This window comes from Podarcis erhardii, assembly GCF_964252035.2.
Source record: "Podarcis erhardii genome assembly, chromosome: 2".
NCBI classification, from domain to species: domain Eukaryota; kingdom Metazoa; phylum Chordata; class Lepidosauria; order Squamata; family Lacertidae; genus Podarcis; species Podarcis erhardii.
In genome coordinates, this window is record NC_138498.1 from 67,273,748 (window position 1) to 67,295,141 (window position 21,394).

Sequence of the window (21,394 nt, forward strand, 5' to 3'; positions counted from 1 at the left end):
ACAACTGATTTAAAAAGCATTGTTTGCCTCATTGTATGTCATTGTAAGTTTATAGACGCCAAGAAGGCGGACAGCTTGATGTAGATACGAGAATGTTGATTCTCAGTGGTTTGAGGGTTCTAGAGCAGTCTTTTAACTGCAAGCTGAAACGTTTATCAGGGCATTTTATCTTCTGTGGCTTTGAAAAAACGGAAATGGAGCCAAGTCCTGCAGAGCCATACAGGACACCAGTCTTACTTACACACAAAACACAAACACTACCCCATCATTTAAGTATCACCCAAATCTGTTCCTTGAACACCACACAAAGTCTCATTGTCCAGACAGAACTATTGTTTCAGGGATTAGGATATCCTTGGAAAGAATTGATATGGCATGCTAAAATACCACAGCGGGACTAAGTAACAGCTAGCCTGTGGTTACAGCTTCTGCTATTGGGGGTCCCATTGGTCACCTCCCTGCCCCTGCATGGCTTTTGTCATCAGCTAAAAAGCTGCTTGCTTTCTAAGGAGTTTGCTGGTCATTGTTCCATTTTATTGAAATCTAATGGTTGTTTTCTCTCTGTGTTGTTGGAGAAGCTTAGATAAACATTGTAGGTAGATAGTTCAGACCCAATGTTCAGGCTCAGGGTGCTAAGATTTTGTTGGCATATTTGCCACAGGTGCTGGATGTTGCCTGTTATATTTCCAGCTGGAAAAAATATTTCCCTAGCTTTTGCAGTCCTTTTGTCTGCTCTCATCCCTCAAATGCTACAGACCACACCTAAAGAACAGTGCAGTAACAGGAGTTGTGTGCAGATAACATGGTAATAAAGCGAACAGGCAAGAAGAGGAACAACTACATTTCTCTTCTTTCATATGGTACTGATGATGTTGATTAGGCAACACCTACGGTCCAGGGTAGGAGAGGACAATAGGTAGGATGCTCTCATGTCATTATTAATAAGTTTGTTCACTTCTTGAGATGGCAGATCCAATATGGAGAAACTATTAAAGAGCTTACAGAGTAAGTGCCTCTTCCTACCCCAACTGCTCCAAAGGCCCATTGATACCTTTGCAACCTGTCTTTTTTTATAGCAGGAAGGACAAGACTTCTAGCTGCTTTCTTCTTTCATTGCTGTTAAAAGGGCAGCATATTTGAATTAGGACTCCCCTACACAGATTTTAGATTTAGGTTAACTATGCAGTGTAAGACTAAAACCTACTCTGTTTAGCACCACTAATTTTGATAGGACTCAGTTGATGCTAGGGATCATAGAATCGTAGAGTTGGAAGGGGCCACAGGTGTCATCTAGTCCAACCCTCTGCAATGCAGGAATCTTTTGCTCAGTGTGGGACTAAGTGGTTATGCTAAAGGATTCTGTCTGAAATGGAAACAGGAGCAGAAGTTGCCACAGCCTTCCTGTTCGTCATAGGTCAGGAATAGAAACGACACAAGAGAAGTTGAGCAGTATTCACTGTTGTCATTTCCCCCCCTTTAATCTGTAAATGTTATAACTAATTGTGTTATTTTCTGCATTGCTTTTGATGTTTCCCTTCTACTGTTTCCCTTCCATTCTACTGAAATGTATTGAAATTATGTCAAATTTGGCCATAGCGAGATAGCAAGACAAACAATGTAGGTTTTAGCAGAAGCTTCTGTAGTGGAACAGAAACGATACTGATTACAACAAGGACAGGACCAGATGAAAATTGGTGCCTCCTTGCATCCTTAGTTGATGCAAGCCTGTGTGCATATAGCATAGAAAAAAGTAGGAAATGGATAAGAAAAAGTAGAATCTTCCATCGAGGACCTGAAAGGAGCACATCTCTTAAAATTATGTACATACTGTACATAGAAATTTGGATGGAGGTAGATTCCTGCCAACCTAGCAGTTCGAAAGCATGTCAAAGTGCAAGTAGATAAATAGGTACCGCTGTGGCTGGAAGGTAAACGGTGTTTCCGTGCACTGCTCTGGTTCGCCAGAAGCAGCTTAGTCATGCTGGCCACATGACCCAGAAGCTGTATGCCGGCTCCCTCGGCCAGTAAAGCAAGATGAGCGCCGCAACCCCAGAGTCGTCCGTGACTGGACCTAATGGTCAGGGGTCCTTTTACCTTTACCTAGATTCCTAGAGCCAAAACAGATGAGACATAGTAGAATATGTGATCAGATTTTCCAATTAAGTTTAACTTAAAAGCAACCAAAAATGGGATTATGGCTGCAGAACTGGGAGGGAGAAGGGTTTTACACCCTCAACCCATTCTCCCATCAACACCCCCTATTAAGGTATTATCCCATAGTAGAAAACATCCAATGCTTTTTCCTTTACAGTTCTAATAGCAGCTTCAGAAGAGAGAGTGATTTATAGTTGAATCATATCTCATAGTAAATGCATTTTTAAAAAGTGTGCATAAACTTGTTTAGTTTTGAAGAAAATGCACATAGGAGGGCCCTGCTCTGGAACATGTTACTGCTCCAGTTTAGAGACTGTACAGATTTTCCTAACAGAAATATCTTTCCAGGTGCTTCCCCCCCCCCTCCAAATTACTCTTTGCTGGTAAACTGTACTAGGGTGGGGTGGGGGTGTTGAAGCACACACTGCCCCCAACATTATTTCTGCTCTAATCCAATATAGATGCCTCTCCTGGTCATAGATCTCCTGCATATTGTCTAATCTGGCCCTTAATCCCTGGTAATCTGAAACTATGTTTTGCATTTGATCTTGTTATATATCTCATGACCTAAGACTTTATTTTAACCCAACATTTAGGCTGCAATCCTAGGCTTGCTTACCTGGGAGTAAGACACATTGAATACAGGGGGATTTAGTACCCATTATCTATGAATATAAGGACACTTACCCACTTTTTAACACTAGTTTTGTGGTATAATTTAAGGCCATGGAATAAATGGTGATGACTGGCACAGTAAATGCTTTTTTAAAAAATCAACAGGCATTTTAAGTGTGTTTTTCTGATTTGATGCTCTGTCCCTGTTGTGCATCACTTAGAATGATGGTATTAAGCTAATAAAATACATAATTAAAATAAATACATTTTAAGATACATAGCCTGATCCTGCACTTTAAAGTGCACTTCTAAACATATTTGCTAGGGAAGACCCCTTGTGCACCATTGAACTGCTTGTATGTAAACATGTTTAGGATTACACTGTTAGAATACAATTTACAAGACACTAGATGTGTTGTTGTTTTTAAGAATAAAAAAAGGCAGAATAGGGGTAATTTTTGTCAGGATTGCAGCATGCAAGTGTAGGGTGTCGAATGAAAATTCCCACTTATTTTAGTGTGGGAGAAGGATCACTAGTGCAGAGGGGTTTTTTGTTGGGATAATGGCTGGTGAGGGAAGATGCTGCAGTCCTGATGCAGATGTTCCTCCCTAATGTATGCTATTAATTAAAATAAGAAAGCAGGGTGGCTGCTGCCTTTGGATCATGGGTAGGCAAACTAAGGCCCGGGGGCCAAATCTGGCCCAATCACCTTTTAAATCCGGCCTGTGGATGGTCCTGGAATCAGCATGTTTTTACATGAGTAGAATGTGTGCTTTTATTTAAAATGCATCTCTGGGTTATTTGTGGGGCATAGGAATTTGTTCATTTTATCTTTCTTCCCAAAATATAGTCTAGCCCCCCACAAGGTCTGAGGGACAGTGGACCAGCCCTGAAATATACTCAGAGTCGCAAAGTGATTTCATGCTCTTTATTCAGCTCATAGTGGTGAGGAGGAATGAATGAAAGTCCCCTCAAAGTATCTGCTTTATATACATTATTTACACAATGGGCTGCACATGATTGGCTAATTCTGGAATTCTACTGTAAGCCAATCAGGTTGTGGATTCACTTATATCTGGAGCATGATTGGGTGGTTCCTGCCAACCAATCATACTGCTGCATTGTTTTAGGACCAATCAGACTGCTGCATTCTGAATCCTATTGTTCTAGGACCAATCAGACTGCTGCAATTTGGATCCTATTGTTCTAGGACCAATCAGACTGCTGCAGTTTGGATCCTATTCAACTCAGTACATAACAAGCCCCCTGCTGAAAAAGTTTGCTGACCCCTGCTTTAGATGCTGTTCTGCTTGCCGGGCTTCACACAGACACCTGGTTGGCCACTGTGAGAACAAGATGCTGGGCTAGATGGGACATTGGCTTGATCCAGCAAGTTAATCTTATGCTCTTATGGACAGTCTTACTGTCTATTTTGACCCTTAATCTTCAAATAACCTGTAGCAAAACTCAGATTTTAATAGATCCCAATAGCAGCCTTTGGCAAATGAAATCTTTTGCGGGCCTATTTCTCAGGTCTGCTGAAAGAGCAATACTGCTGCCTTAACACACTGCGTTTCCCAAATAAATTATCTTTTCCAATAGCGCACCTACGTGTACATTGCATGTTGTTCTGGGACAGGTATGTGATTCTGGGGCAGTGAAGGTTTTGTTTGTTATACGTGGTTCCATTCTTTTGCGGGGGGGACGTGGAGACTTTGTTTCTCTCCTACACTAAGACTGCAATTTTAAGAGGAAGACTGGCATGATGGAGAGAACTAGGGGCCTCTTAACTTGCTCTTCTTTTGACAATTTTCCCACTGCAAAATGTCCTCACCCCAGCCACCCTCAGCTGTTAAGACAGCTTTTTAAAATCAAATAAGTAAACTGAAATTGTTGAAGTTGCTGACAAATTTGCAGTCCGCAAGACAGTCTTCGCTAATGGACACATTTTTGTTGTCAGTCAGACTGTTGGCATACGCACGGTTAGGAATGTATACGTCAGTACAGTATATGTGAAATCAGACTGTGAGGGAAAAAGAGAGAGTTTTGTCTGCAGCAGCAATTTGCATGTTATAATAGGGACACGGATTACAAGACACTGGTGGATTTATGCAGGGCGGCAATCTCGAAAACACATATCTATTATGCACGCTTTACTTCATGGTAAGATGGCCCCTCATTGTGTACTGTATAATGAAATTTAGAAGACACAGATCCTTATTGTTGCTGGATTTTCTGAGGTTCATTCTTCCCCTGATGTATGTACAAACCTTTCATTAATGTTAATGGCAATTATGCACTAAACATGAGAGGAGAAAGAGCTTTCTGTTCCAGGGATGAGAATTAGAGTTTTAAAAGTCATAGCAAAGCTTGCATTTAAGAAGACCACAGCTTTGCAGTTAGGAAGAACATAGCTCTTAATTCTCCTAATAGCAACATATTTCATCGGTTTTTCTTCTCTCTTTTTTTTTTTAAAAGCGGACTACAAAATCAGTACAATACCATGGATGGTTTCAGTGGCTGGGAGCTAGGTTGTTTCTTGGTTCTCGGTGGAGAACGTTGTGGCAGAGAGCACAAAAATATGTATATTTAGAAATTTAGTTCATTGCATCCACTGTGGTTCTCCCTGCCTCTCTTTAATAGCAAGCATCTCTCCAGGCTTCAGCCACTTGGTCAGCCAGGATGACCTTTGATGAAATCTATTGGATGTTTCATTGAAATGCTTTTACTGTGTTAGAAGTGTTTTGCCATCACAATTCTTTGAGATAGCAACAGCTGCAGTGTAAAATAGAATGTAAAACAGCATAGTATTGCTGCAGAGACAATAATGAACAAAGGTGACAGTCAAGAGACACAGAACTGCACCTGAAACAGCTATTTATTGCCGATATTGAACAAAGCCACCTTACCCTGTGTCTTTTGTAGGTTTAGCTGCCGTAAGAGACTCAGAGCTGCTGTTTCACCAGGTCTTTTTGCTCTCTCTTCCTCATAAATGCACACAACTTCATTACATATCTTGATATTGTCCAAAGTGCATTCCACCCCGCCACTCAATGATTTGGGGCAGAGACCCTCCAAGCCTCATGGCATCTGCAACATGTTTATTTGTATTGGTTTATTTAATAACATTTCCCTAGTTTATTTAAAACATTTAAAATTCCAAAGTGGTTTACAACACATAAACACTGATAGAATACAACAATCATTTCAATTCAAATAAAGACCTGGTCTCAGATATTAAGCAGAGCAAGAGGTGTCTTTAACAATATTATCTGAATAGTGATTATTTCAGTTTCTCCAAATATCAAAAGTCTTAGAGTACAGTATTTTTGTACAGTGCCATTGTATATGTATGTAGGTTGTATTTGTATTTGTTAACAATGATGAAAACCGTGTGTGTGTATTATAGTCAATGCAGGAGCTTCCACAATAGGTGGACAATTCCATGCACACACAGAGAGAGTTTCTTATAGTTTCTGGAGTCTATTTTGATATATAACTCACACATTTCTGTATTTTCCTTCCTTGCACCAAACCCCTGCTGTTAGTTATGCTTCCTCATTTCTCAAAAAGCCAATTTCATTTTATTTGCTTTTTCTTGATTTTCAAAAATGGCATATAGATGTCCCCTTGCAAAGTATTGTTTTGTATATCTTTCCTCTTGTGCTGTTTCCTTCAGTGAAGTCTGTATGGACCCAGGAACAATGCATAACTTGTGCTGTTTGTCTCTTGAACCTTGATGCACATGGATCAAGAATAATTTAAAGTGCAATTGTACTTTGAAAAGTGACTATGTAAAAAGGCCTCTTGCTGTTCAAAGGGCCTTCTCCCAGTGTGCATTCTGATTCATAACTGCTGGTTTAAGTGACAGTGATAATTGTTTTCTCCTTTCTGTTCTGTTAGCTCTGGAGATTGAATCAAGGAAGCAGTGGCAGTGGCAGCGGCACCGGGTGTGTGTGTCTCTTTGTGAGCATTACTAAAGGATTGCATTATTCATTTCCATTAGGTTATGCCTGTATGAATCCATGTTTTGGTTTTTTTTAAGAATAATTTTTATTAATCGACCAATCACATCAAATCAAACCAAATTACATAAATTCCAAATTACACAGCCGAATTTTATTTTTTAATTTTTTTAAAAATAATATTTATTAACATTTTAAAGACTGCAAAAGAAAGACAAAGAATTAAACAAAACAATACAATACAATACAATACAATACAATACAATACAATACAATACAAAAACAAAAACACCACACAACCAACCCCCAAACATTAAATTATCAAAACCAAACAAACACAATTTAAAACACATCTAATAAGTTCAGTATCTTAACTTTCATTTACTTGTTTCAGCGACCTCCTCACACCTCCCTTTTTGTATTCCACTTTAATTAACTGTTTCAGCAATTCCTTTACACAGCCGAATTTTAAATTTTTGTTGGGGGTACCCATATTTCAAGTTCCGAAGGGATCCAATCAGCTTCTTACTTCTTACTGCTGTTTTAATGTCCACAAATCTAACCTTATGATGTTCACAGTACTATCCAGTCCTTTTATTATTTTTCCACATCTCTTGTTGTTATTTTCATATATTTTTCCTTTCTCTTTGTGACCTCTGATAGTCTCCGCAAGCTGGTTAGAACAATTTGTAATGCGTGGATATATATATATTTTTTATCCAGTAGCCATATCCAGACGTTTTCCATATAACACCACTTCCATACATCAAAACAGTCTTAGCGTCATTAATCTTCACCAATCTGCCTCCTTTCTCAAAACCTCTGAGGAGATTCACTAGGAATGCAGAAAACAAATCCGTTTTTCTTCCCAGCTATAAATCCTTTGGCAAGATGGCGACTCCGAATTAATTGCTGCGCCATTCCCAAAAGCTCTTATTGCTTCTCAGTCTCCATAAAGCATACTTTTGGTTAAAGTTTATCTCCACACAGACCTTAATCATCCTGCTTGGGTCAGTTCAATCGACGGTTCTAATGAGGAGGGGTTCTTGTAAATCACATAGAAGGAAAGTAAAAAAGGTTCCCCCCCCCCATTCAGCCTCGTTGTCAACATACCCCGCCTTTGGTGTATCTTCATCGTAAAATATTCCTGTTTCTCCAGCCCGACGTCTTCTTTCGCAGAGGTCACTTAAATTAGCAGACTTCACTCCCCTTCTTCACTTGAAATATGTGCATTTGCTTCTTTTGTAATTAATTATTCCAAATTGCTGTAACTAGTGCGCGATCAGAGACAGCGTCCAGGAGAGCCGATGTCCACACGGGGGCATTCTGCCTAGGGCCCTCACAACCTTCTTTTGAATTAGGGGGTGATTTATGGGCACCGCAGGCAAGGGCAGTGTTCCCCATTTCCTTGGGGCAACAAGGGAGGCTGCCTACTCCCATAACAGCCTCTTAATTACCCCGTGTGGGTCGGAGAGATGGTATTGTCGGCCATCTTCCAATGCGCCCGCTAGTGCCCCCCCCCATGAATCCATGTTCACATTGAGTCAGGATTCTCAATGTCTGAGGCAGGTTTCCCCAGTGAAGTAGCTAGATGAAATGTGCCCTTTAATCCCTAATGCAATCTGAACACCAACCTTCCTCAAGGGGAAATGTTATTTCCCATGTTGATTGCCAGTTTGTTTCCAGGCCCATGGTGTTCACACTGGTGTTTAAAGCCCTAAATAACTTATGCTTCAGATATCTGAAATGCTGCCTCTATCCCAACCGACCCCCCTCAAGATAGGCAGAAGGAGGGCACTTGTCATAGTTCCACCACCATCAGAAGTGTGCCCTACTTTACAAGGGATAATCCTCTATTTGAAGGGCCGTCAGTCCTCTGTTTGGAAGACCTCTCTGTTTGAAGGCCTGTTTGGTCCAAGTGTGGTTTAAAGATAAAGAACCTTAAGAAGGGAGAGCACAGGGGACCTTAATGTCACCCATCAACAATTAACACCTGAGAGTCAGTGACAAGCAGAACCAATTCTAGTTCTGTCCCCATCCTCCTCTCTGCTGATTTCTAAAAGAGCCATCCTGTGACTAAGGAGGAGGACGATATCAGGCAGTGCCGTCCTCCAGGCTGGTTGCATTCTGCTTAATATTGGTTGAACGTTAGCATTACATAGAGATTTAGGCAAAAGCTGTTTTAATCCTCACGTGTGAAATCACCACAGGAGTATTGACTGATTTAGAATGCCATATTTTTAATAAAACATTTAATATGGTCATTTGGCGGTGTGGGCGCTAACAGGGTTAGCATGCCCACTTTTTTTTGCTTCACCAGAGTTAAGGTAGGTTTGAACAGACCTTGCCTATGCCTGTTAATAAAAGATGTTCACCTTAAGTGTTGTTTGCAGCAGAATTTTAATTGTTGTGAGCCTCTTCAAGCTCTGCCAGACTGTTTCCCCTCTTGATTAGCCAAGGTTACTTATTGCATTTTGTGTGTATGCATTATACAGCTTAATTGTATGGAATTCATGCGAGTAACATGCAGGTGTTGTTTTGCCTCCTTTGTTTCACTAAGCGGTGTTTCACATATAGTGTGTGCATTGTGGGTTTTCAGTGCTAAAACCACTGTGTGAAAGAGACGAAAAGCCTTTGCTGCTCAGATCCTCTCCCGCTTTGCATTGTTTTTGAGGCTCTGAGAAAGGAGATAAGTATTAGATCCTAGAGTGCCCTAGCACCTGATGCCAAGACATGTTGCTCTAATCAGTTAGTCCTTAGCCTAGGGTGTGTCAAGAATGGGACCAGGGCAATATTTCCAATCTTGACACCATTCAGGTGCTGTACAGAAATCAGAACAGGGTGCCTGGAGGCAATTCACAGCTTCATGTTAATTTCACGGTCATGGCAGAATCCACAGAGACCTGCAGATTATTTCTGTCAAGACTTCTGCAGAAAGCAGCTCAGTTGCCCATGTTTCCCACTGCCAAGATGGCTGCAGCACAAAATACCGTATTTTTTGCTCTATAAGACTCACTTTTCCCCTCCTAAAAAGTAAGGGGAAATGTGTGTGCGTCTTATGGAGCGAATGCAGGCTGCGCAGCTATCCCAGAAGCCAGAACAGCAAGAGGGATCGCTGCTTTCACTGCGCAGCGATCCCTCTTGCTGTTCTGGCTTCTGAGATTCAGAATTTTTTTTTTTCTTGTTTTCCTCCTCCAAAAACTATGTGTGTTTTGTGGTCTGGTGCGTCTTATAGAGCGAAAAATACGGTAATTGATGCCATTTAAACGAGTGCATTGTTCAAAATAAAAAAGCAAGTCTCCATAATATAATCAGAAAATAACACTGACTGTGAAGGTTGCTATCTGGATTTGCAAAATGCTGGTCTGTTTCCTCCTTGTGTCCAAAAGTTCTTGCTGCTTCTCTATATCGGGTGCAATGATTCAGTTCACACGTAGTGTTAAATGAGGGTTTAGCATTACAAAGGAGAAAAGGGGAGCTTGGGAACCTGAGCTTCACTGTGGCTTGTACACATTACTGGCAAATACAGCCAGTGTGTATTCAAGGAACACTGGGCAGCTGATCATTGCAGTTGATTGCAACATTGTAGGAGTGTAGGTGATTGCTACATTGTAGGAGTGCTACTGAGATTGCTTCCCCTGGAAATGTGAAATACCATTAATATGTGCAGATTTTGTTCAATTTTGTTCAGTAAACTAGTATCTATTTCTTAAGCGCTGAAATTAGAACTTGAAATTGGAGGGATATTGTTCTTCAAAATCGACATTAATTACAGCCCCTTCCTAATTTTCCTTAATGCATTATGCTTCTGAATGTCAGTACTGTACCTCACAACTACTAATATATATTTTCCTGCAGTGAATTATTTTTGTAAGCTATGAAGGTTTGTGATAGGTTATAGGAGGGAAATAGGTTATGGGAGGGAAATGAGAATAGTAAGTGACAAAATGGAGATGGGGACAGGTGTCATGAAAATGATGAGATACATTATTTTTTAATTTCTTTGAAAATGTATATTTAAATCTAGATTTTCAAGATAGGTTACAAAAGAGAGCCATAAAACAAAAATAAAACAGATCAAAAACATTAGATATAAAAGCAATTATAGTAACAGTAAAAATACAAAAATACAAACTTTTTTTAAAAATTGTCTAAAACATGGCTCTCTGGGCAGCCCAGTCCAATGGGCGGCATATAAATAATAAGATGATTATTATTATTATGCAAGCCTACAGAGTGGCAGGGATATGTAGAGAAGGACCTCTGGTGCCAGACGTAACAAACAGGTAGGTTTCTGTGGAAGGAAGTGATCACTTAGGTGCAAGTGTGAAAAGTTTTTACGCAGCTGGAGATTAAAATCAGTTTGAATTGCACTCAGAAATGAACAGGAAGCGACTGCAAGATATGATCTGACTGACCAGGTCAGCAATCTTGTTGCTGAAATAGGGAAAGTGTGTGTAGAAATGCATATACTAAAAATAAAATACAAAAATGTGTTAGGGGAAATTACTTTGCATAAATGTGTACATTAGTCAAAACTGCATATAAGAATATGTTCATTAAGAGTAATCTTTATATTTTCCATTCAAACTAGCATGTTAGGAAGAAGATTTTAGGCAAATGAGTTATACTTTGTAGAAGAAATTGTCCTGGAATCTCTGCCTAAAAAGGCAAATGCAAGATGAAATGATTATATTGATCAGAAAATAAAGCAATTGCATGTTTGGAAGATTGATTTAATATTTATTTCTATCTCTTTTTGCATTCTCTCTCTTTCATTGGTACTAAAAATTGTAACATAGATAAGTTTTTTCCTTGATTTTTTCCAATGTGCTTTTCAGATATGAAGGAATAACCAAGACTTGGTCCTGTAATGTTAACAGTAGAACAGGCACTGCCTACTTCATAACATAACCCTTTAGAAAAATTACAGACACAAACTGCATCCTGTGTTGTTGTTTTTATCTCTTTTTTTTGTAGAAAAAAAGAATTCTAAAGGGCTCAATTGAACTATCAAAGATTAAGTGTGTAGAAATTGTGAAAAGTGATATAACAATTCCATGTCACTATAAATACCCTTTCCAGGTAAGTGAAAGTTTGTGACTCTGGGCCAGCTGTCCTATTAGGCAGAGTGATGAAGCCACATCAGGCATGAAAGGGTAGCAAGTATTTAGATATTTAATTCATTTTTGCTTCCAGAGAGAAGCAAAAGAGGTGGAGTTTTCTATTTTAGATGACAAATAACTTTGCTTGCCTTAAATTGCCTTTCACCTTGACTTTGCCTGGGGTGGGGTGAGGGGCGATTGGCTAAGCCTCAGGAAACCAAGGTGTCTTCTTGTTATGGAGCCCTATCAGTTCCATAACCTAAGCTGGGCTAAATCAACCAGTTTGACAAGTACCAGAGTCAGAGAGACTTTTCTGTAGCTAACAGTGCCCAGACTGTGGAGCTTCTTCCCTGAGGGGATATGTTAAGCCTCAATTTTTCACTTTTAAACGTATCTGGAAAATGTTTATTTTCCTATTTCTTAACTGCACAAGAACGAATTTGGGTATCTGGAGGGGAAATTCAGCATTAGGAAAAACTCAGCTGGCTTTCCTTTTCTAAAAGACAATTCCTAACCCTTTTGGCAGCAGTTAGCTTTTGAGCTAGATGCAGATTAGAGTAACATGGGTGATTTATTTGACTCATGCAACTGGAGATAATTTGGCAAATAATTGAATTATTTATTTCTGCTACAGATATATAGATAGATAGATGATAGATAGATAGATATCCATGCCATATTTTGACTTTTAAAGAGTACTTATGTCAGAAGTAGGTTATTTTCCTATTTGGCCTGGAATGTATTCTATGCACCTTTTTTCATGTTGTAGATTTTTCATGACAACTATCTGCTGTACGTCTTTGCTCCCAGCCAAGCGAGCTGTCAGAAATGGGTGCTGGCTCTGAAAGAAGGTAACTGATCACAGTGTAACCTCTCAGGTCAATAAATATTCTAAGAGCAGGATCAAAACTATTGTTGTAGCATAAACTTTAATGACTCAGAGCCCACTTCAGCCACTTTCACATATGCTGCCAATACTGCATGTCTACTATTGAGTTCCTTTTGAGTGCAATCATCCTGTTGGGTTCCATGGGATTTACTCCCCAGTAAAGTATGAGCACAACTGCCTCCTGAAATGCTTATAAGCCTCTCTCCTGCTGTCAGCATACAGAAATGCTGCTACAAAAACCTTTGTATAATATTTTTTTTGATTGATTGATTGATGGGCATGCAGGAAGGCAATTTCTGCTTCAGCTCGTATGCTGTCTTTGTGTCACTTTTGAGCTGAATTGTGAGTTGCTGGCACTCTGGACTGAACCATTTCAGACTGCAAATGAGGGATCATATCTTTTTGTTTGTCCCCCAGTGTGGGCAAAAGCACCGAAGCTTCCTTCACATAGTAAATACGTAAACACAACAGCAAGAATGTTTTAGCATTCCCCCATATGCTAGGGACTATCACTGAAATGGTATAAAAATACCTATAGTAAATAATTTTCTGTGCATGCTAGGGACTTTTGACATAGGGAAACTTATTATTATTATTTTTTAAATGCAACAACCACGATCCCCACATCGGTAATTTAAAATAGTGCAGTCTGGAATCTGTTGCTTCACTCCATGTAACATAGCTGTTACATATTCAGTAATCCAGCTGTATTTCTTTTGGAAATTTGGCCTAGCCAAAGAAGAGAAATTATTGTATCTCTGCTGGCTGGCCACTTCCAATTGTAGCCCACAATGATGGGATGGACCAGATGTGCCCTTCTGCATGTAGAATGTAATTTTCAGCTACACTGAGCCTTCTGTCACACCTTCTCCTTCCCACTCACTGGCAGTTTATATGGGAGGTACTATAACAGCATTTTTCATCAGAACGCCACGTAACGATAAAGATTGTCAAGATGGATAGGCTGGGGAAATTTGACACAATCTTAATTTTTCCATCCGACTTTTTCCAGAAACTAGGAACAACAACAATTTGGTGGCAAAGTTTCACCCAAATTTCTGGATAGATGGGAGATGGAGATGCTGTGCTCAGGGAGAAAAACTGGCAACAGGCTGTGTGGAGTATGTTCCAGCCAATACTGGTATGTAATTCATTCCAGGTGTCCTCATCCCTTCTGAATCAGTACTGAATTGATGATTTACCCTGATGTATGATGCTTTAATTTAGATGAGATATCAAGCAAGCACCTGGTCACCTTTGACAGTTGATATCCCATGCCATGTTTAGTGCTCCCTTGTGTTTAATTAAGTCTTTGCTCACACACATAAAGCTTATTGCAAGCTGTCTGTGTTCTGTGGTTTGACTCACTCACTCGAGTGATCTGTTTATGCTATTGTTTGAACCCCTGGTGTAGATTTACTGGTTGTCCTTGGCGCTAGAGGTCCACAGCCTCAGTGGTGCCCATCTGCAAAATGGCTACATGTTATATGGAATGTCTTCTAAATCCTTTGTTCTTTAATAATTAGTTGCATGCTTGTATGCTCCGTATAGTATGCAGCTGGCTTTGGCTGCTTGAGTTCTCTGCTCTACTTGCAGTTTTATTTATTGCTTTGACACAAGGGTGGGGTTTCCCCCCTTCATTTTGATGGCTTTAGAACCTCAGGCCCTGGGGCCAAATGCAGCCCTTACACCTATTTGTCTGGCCCTCAGGACTTCCCCCGAGGCCACCCCACTCACTGGTTCTGCACTACACCCTCCTTTAGCCTGGCTGGAATGACTTCTTGAATTGTGATATCTCTCGTTTGCATGGATGGAAAGATGGGTAGGAGTGTGTAGAAACCTCTGACATGTGTGGCTGCTGGAATGCAGCCTCTTGTACAAAAGGAAGAGTCATAGAACTCTAGATTTGGAAGGGACCACAAAGGTCATCTAGTCCAACCCCCTGCAATGCAGGAATGTTTTACCCAATGTGGGGCTTGAACCCACGACCCTGAGATTAAGATACTGATTTGTCCTGCGCACTTTTCCCTCTAGCCCTTCTGGAGGAAAAGCAACCCTTGGGCTGAAAAAAACGTTCCCCTCCCTTGTGTTAGACAGATCAGTGATTACCCTGGTATTAACCAGCCTCAGGGTATTTGTAAGCATGTGGAATATCCATGTCTCTGAAGTATACAGAGTATTTTCCATGGGGATTACTCCACCCTCTCTTTGCTGGATCCACTGTACATCAGAGCTCCTGCTCCTTTACCGCTAAATTCCCTGCTGCATAAAGCTCTGCCTAGTTACTGCTGGGCTGGCCAGTGAGAAGCAACAAGCCCCATCCCTTGGTGTTGATACCGAGTGGGACCTGGTGGAGCCAAGAAGTGAGGCCAGGAAGGCTTAACACTTCTTGGGCTTACTTGTTATCCGAGGGCCTTCTGGCGGTTCCCTCATTGCAAGGTGAGGTTACAGGGGACCAGGCAGAGGGCCTTCTCAGTAGTGGCGCCTGCCCTGTAGAACGCCCTCCCATCAGATGTCAAGGAAATAAACAACTATCTGGCTTTTAGAAGACATCTGAAAGCAACCCTGTTTAGGGAAGTTTTTAATGTTTGATGTTTTATCATGTTTTTAATATTCTGTTGGGAGCTGTCCAGAGTGGCTGGGGAAACCCAGCCAGATGGGCTGGGTATAAATAATTGCTGTTCTTGTTATTTATTATTATTATCAATGTTCACCCAGCTGCAAAAGTCTTACCTTTCAGGTGTTGGCAACCTTGGTAAGTGGGCAATGTGCTTCATACAGCAATGCTCATGTTTAACGTAGCTTCATAACGGCACTGTATAAATGTGTGACTGCCATTGTGGAGAATGGAAACTCGGTCCAAAAGTGGGGAGATTAGTGAATGCCATTAAAATTTATAGTTTTGGGAGTGGTTGATATGAATTTCAGAGACAGAACTTGCAGGTCTGCTTTGGGCCGGTTCAAATGAAGGTTTGCTATAATATGATTGTAAGAAAGTACTACTTCAGGTCTGCTTGCCTGAAGCCTCTGGCCGTGTGGTTAATTAACCATTCTTCCGCATGCCCATGCCCAGTCTCTGAGCCACTGCAAAGTGTGGTGAGAGTTGCTTCATTGCAGGAACAGAAACTGCAGAGCAGCCAACTCTCCGTGTGAAAACAGAGCCACCCTGTGGCTGTTTGAATTTGCCCAGATTTGTAGGATTATGATAGTTCTTTCTACTTTCAGAGGAGGTTTGAAAAAGGGCAACCACCCCCAGTGAGGAAAGGTTGCAGTGTTTGGGACTGTTTTGCTTAGAGAGAAGGCGAGTAAAAGGCGGCAGGACGGAAGTTTATAAAATTGTACATGGTACAGAGAAAGTGGGTAGATCGAAGTTTTTCATCCTCTCTCATAACACTAGGAATGGACATTCAAAGAAGTTGAATGTTAAAAGATTCAGAACAGATAAAAGAAACCACTGCTTCACACATTGCTTAGCTAAACTATGGAGCTTTCTCCCACAGGAGGCAGGGATGGCCACCAACTTGGATGGCTTTTAAAAAGGGTTAAATTCATGGGGAACAAGGTTATCGGCAGCTACTAGCCGCTTTGGCTATGTTCTGCCTCCACAGTCAGAGGCATTATACCTCTGAATACCAGTTTCTGGGAACGGCAGGTGAGTAGAGTGCTGTTGGGCACCCCACAGGCATCTGGTTGGTCACTGTAAGATGTTGGACAAGATGGGCCTCTGGCCTGATCCAGCAGGCTTGTCTTTTGTTCTTTATGCTTTGTTCTAAACATGAATCATATTGTTGGTAAGCTTTTCTTTTTCTTTTTCTAGTCTCCAAGAAACCTCTTCCCCCAACTCCAGAGGATAACTGGGTGAGTGTAAAGAAATGGCACAGCCATAGTGATGAAGTGCAACATTGTTAAAATTCAAATATGTTTAGATATTTCTATAATATTTGCATGTATCCAAAGGAGCACCTCTATATCTATATCTGTATCTGTACCTATACCTATACCTATACCTATACCTATACCTATATCTATATCTATATCTATATCTCTATCTCTATCTATATCTCTATCTGTATCTCTGTTTCTATCTGTATCTGTATCTATATCTATATCTATATCTATATCTATATCTATATCTATATCTATATCTATATCTATATCATCTATATCTATATCTATATCTATATCTATATCACTATCTAATCTATCATTTATCTATCATCTATCATCCATCCATACTTTTCTGTCTATAAGAAGCTCCCATGTATAAGGACCCCCCCTATTTTGGGGGACTCAGTTTTTAGAAAATGAGGGGAGATGGCCCAAAGTTGTTGAGCTTCTGTGGGCAGGAAACACTCCCTAGATCATTCATCGCTCACTGCAGCACCGAGGAAAGTTGCGCTCCCGCCAACTGGCTGGCTGGCAGATGTGCCGCTCCCCCCCCCATGCAACTACCCGTGTATTGGACGACCCCAGTTTTTTGACACGATTTTTTAGTAAAAAAAAATCTCGTCTAATACACGGAAAAATACTGTATGCTCTTGTCTCGTAATCATTTTTAAATAGTAATTTTGGTTGTGTCTTTGGGAAAATATAGTAAGGGTCCTGAATTGGGTATATATCTTCTTCCCATGTACAATGGTACCTCTGGTTGCGAACGGGATCCGTTCCGGAGGCCCGTTCGCAACCTAAAAGGAGCGCAACCCACGTCTGCGCAGGTCGCGATTTGCTGCTTCTGCGCATGAGCATAACGTCATTTTGTGCATCTGTGCATGCGCGAGCGGCAAAACCCGGAAGTAGCCCTTTCCGGTACTTCCGGGTCACCGCGGGACACAACCTGAAATCGCTCAACCTGAAGCAAACGTTACATGAGGTATAGTTACAGATAGGTAGCCGTGTTGGTCTGCCATAGTCAAAACAAAATAAAAAAATTCCTTCCAGTAGCACCTTAAAGACCAACTAAGTTAGTTCTTGGTATGAGCTTTCGTATGCATGCACACTTCTTCAGATACCATGAGGTATGACTATATAGCTTTGAAGTGCAGTATTTCATAGTTTGGGATTTAAGTACTGTATGCAGTACTTTCACATCTACAAATCATGCCTATGTGCAGAAGATTGTTGTGTGTCTCCAGTGCATGTATGATGTAACGTGAGTCGCAGGCGTTTTAATATACTTATTATTTTCATATGCTTAATCTGGGCAATCTTTCCATCCTAAAATGGGAATGGAAAGATTGTGAGTATTGACTGGGTTCACACATGAAGTCCAACTTTGGTTCAGCTGTCTCCAAACTAACCACCAGCTGTAACCAAGGTTTGCCCTACAGTTTACAGCTTGTGCTTTGCCTGAGAGAACTAAATCGTGAGTCTTATGTCAGTGTAGCGCAGCAGCAAAACGACAGGGGAGGAGTGAAGTGGCACAGTCTTATCTTCTAGAGCCCACACATGCAAGTGAGCTCACACATTTAAGTGTGACATGCAAGCTAGAACACTGGGTAAACATACAGATGTATTTCTTGTAGTTAATTTTGCATATTTAATATGGTTCATTCGAGGGGTTTTTTTGTTGTTGTTGTTTTGTTATTTCTGTACAGAGATTATTTGCAGAGTCCAAGGAATCTCCAGTAATAGCCATTTATGACTACAGTGCACAGAATCCTCAGGAGCTGGAATTACGGTGCAACGAAGAATACTATGTTATTGATAACTCTGAGGTCCACTGGTGGTTGGTTCAGGATAGAAATGGGTAGGTAGGCCATTTGCTTGGAGTTTCTCTTCTATTTTTAATTGCAGACACAGAATTAATAGCCACACAGCTTTCTCAGACTGTACTGCTTCCTGCTCAGATTGATGGTTACTGGACTCCATCTATAAATATAGTTTGGAAGCTTATCCTCTGTTACCAGTAATAGCCCTTTCTAGAGGATAGTTTAAACGGCATAGTGCTATTATAAACCTTTTAAATTCATGTATACTTTGGGTGGAAGATGCCTGGGTTTCTAGTGTACTAATATTAGAGCAATCTGTTTTTAACAGGCATGAAGGATATGTACCAAGCAGCTACGTGGTAGAAAAATCACCAGAAAATCTGCAAATATATGAGTAAGATTGTTTTTCTTCTTTAGCTACAACATTGGCTTGGATCCCAGCTAGCCACAAATGAAAGAGTTCATTCCATTTGCAGAGGGAACTGGGATCTAGCATAGTAGAAGGCACCCTGGGGTACAGGGACAAGGCTGGACTTTTCAACAATCTCTTCTTTCCCTGCACTGTTTCTCAGGCTCCAGAGGTTCCCCAAAGCCCCTAAAGCATATTTTTAAGGGTACATGAAAGGCTACTGACTTCTTTCTGCTGATGTGAGCATCTTGCTGCTGATGGGACACTCCTGCTGGCAAACGCTTTAATATATCTAAGGCTAAGCAATTTTTACTACCAAGGGGGTGAGAATTCACTTGAGTAGATTTTTTAAAAAAACCTTCCAAATGAAGGTGTAAATTTGTTTCAGGTTTGGGAGGGTTAAACTGATAGACAGGATTGTGGAATTAGTGAAGGGGGATATTATCTGTTCAAGGGGCAGAAGCTATTTCAAGGAAAATTAGTCTGCTCCATTGTGGAGAGTAACTCTCCTTTTCCTTTACCAGACGTGGCCATAGCCATGCAGTTTTTGCCTGCGCTGAACATTCAGAATCTGCTTAATTTGTAATGATAAATGAATTCTGATTTCCTTAGTATGTTCTTCACAAATTAACATGGATGATAGTTCATGTGCCATTTTATGTGCAGCATACACAAACAAGAAAGTAACCCAAATAACTCCAAAGCCAAGGAGTTTACAGCTAAAGCTGTACAGCCTAACCTCACATCCTGGGACTTTTTTTATCATTGCAGGTGGTACAACAAGAGTATCAGCAGAAGCAAGGCAGAAGCCCTTCTCAAGGAAGAGGTAAAGTGAATTCCCTATGGTGATGGTCTTTTATTTTTCTTATATATATATATATATTTATGCTTTGGTTACTTTGAACATGTTGCAAAAGAGACATCTTGGGGAAATGCAACGACACTCTTAGTAGCATCATGTGCTCCTGATGTTCAACATGTCCTATAAGACCAGGGCTTTTACAATGGTGGCATCTGTGCCACACTGAAATGTGCTTCCAGTGAACATCAGGCAAAAACCCACAGGGATTTTAAGGTGCCTTATAAGATTTGATCTGTCCACTCAGGCTTTCTCAGAGGAGTAATCTAGCTATATTTATATAGTAATTTGATCTAGTGATTTGCAATGTATTTTGTATATGTTTTAGTAATGTAATTTTATTGGGGGAAGGGTTCGGTTGTCACAATGCTACAATATTCTTTTTCCCCCTTATTGGTAGTTCTACAGATATTATTTTAATTAATTTAAAATAATGATTTTTACAGTCACTATCCAATCCTCTGTCACCTGAATTGCCTGATTATATAATTTGCTGGGTTGTAAGTAGTAATCCTTCCGCCAACAGTTCCAGGCAGGTGTCTCTCCCATCCTTACCGGGTTGAACCTGGACCTTATGTTCTACCACTGAGCTACAGCCTTCCTCTAAAAAGCAGGATGAAATATAATACATTATACTAACCAAGCGTCTTTGAGGATTGGCTCTTTCTTTTCTCATATTTGTACCACCTGTGTTTGTTCTTTTTAAAAGAAGCCCAAGTTCCTGCCTTAGCACCAGCACCATTATACTTTGTTCTAGGTCAGGCGGAGATGTGAATTGGGGGAATGGTGATATGGCTTCAGCCACTTAGTTTAGGGATTCTGAAGCCTCTGTTGCATCACTGTTCATCAGCTCTGATTTTCTCCTCCTTTTCAGGGTAAGGAAGGAGCCTTCATGGTGAGAGATTCAAGGCAACCTGGCACATACACGGTCTCAGTTTTCACAAAGGCTTTGAGGCAAGTCAAATCCCAGTGGATGTTTGCCGTGGTTCTGTTATTTGGGTTTTTGTTTCTTGTGTTTTGTAAAAGGAAATAACAATATTGATTTTAAAAACAGAGTCTCTTTAAATATTTTGACAAGCATGACAGCTTTCTGTTTTCTTCTCTTCCTCCCAAAACATGTGTTTGAACTGTAATAAAAATGGGAACATTATTCCCTGAAAATGTCACGGCAGAAATCTTGATGCACAGTGTTGTATCAGTTGTAAATTCCTGCATTTATTTCACATGACAGATTGGCTACACACACACACACACACACACACAGACAAATCAGTAAATGTAAATTTGATCATGCTAAATTAACAGGTCCAGAGAGTGGCCTTTTCTGCAGTGGCTCCCTGTTTGTGGATTGCTCTCTCCAGGATGGTTTGCCTGGCACCTTCATTATATATCTTTAGCTGCCAGGTGAAAACATTCTTCTTCAACCAGGGCTTTGGTTGATTATACACAACATTATAAATGAGGGTTTTTTGGGGGGGATATTGTTTTGTTTTGTTTTTGTTATAACTATTTATTTTGTGCTTTTATCAGGGGGTTTATTGAACCGCCCTGAGATCTTCAGATGAAGGGCAGTATATAAATCTAATTAATATATCAATAACGATTATAATTTTATTATTTATACCCTGTCCATCTGGCAATAATAATATTGAATCGTTTAACAAGGTATCAAACATATCTGTCCCCAGA

The 21,394-nt window shown here is 40.4% G+C and overlaps 1 protein-coding gene across 2 annotated transcripts in view; it reads left to right on the top strand.

The window, feature by feature from the left end:
- The window catches only part of ITK (IL2 inducible T cell kinase), a 37,838-nt gene that overhangs the window by 4,582 nt on the left and 11,862 nt on the right, over positions 1-21,394 (top strand). For both annotated transcript variants that reach the window (XM_081851531.1, XM_081851530.1), the window contains 8 exons: positions 11,716-11,820; positions 12,610-12,691; positions 13,742-13,870; positions 16,547-16,587; positions 18,324-18,475; positions 18,766-18,831; positions 19,618-19,672; positions 20,580-20,659. In XM_081851531.1, coding sequence (XP_081707657.1) covers positions 11,716-11,820; positions 12,610-12,691; positions 13,742-13,870; positions 16,547-16,587; positions 18,324-18,475; positions 18,766-18,831; positions 19,618-19,672; positions 20,580-20,659 — 710 coding nt within the window. The remainder of the gene's footprint in view (positions 1-11,715; positions 11,821-12,609; positions 12,692-13,741; positions 13,871-16,546; positions 16,588-18,323; positions 18,476-18,765; positions 18,832-19,617; positions 19,673-20,579; positions 20,660-21,394) is intronic.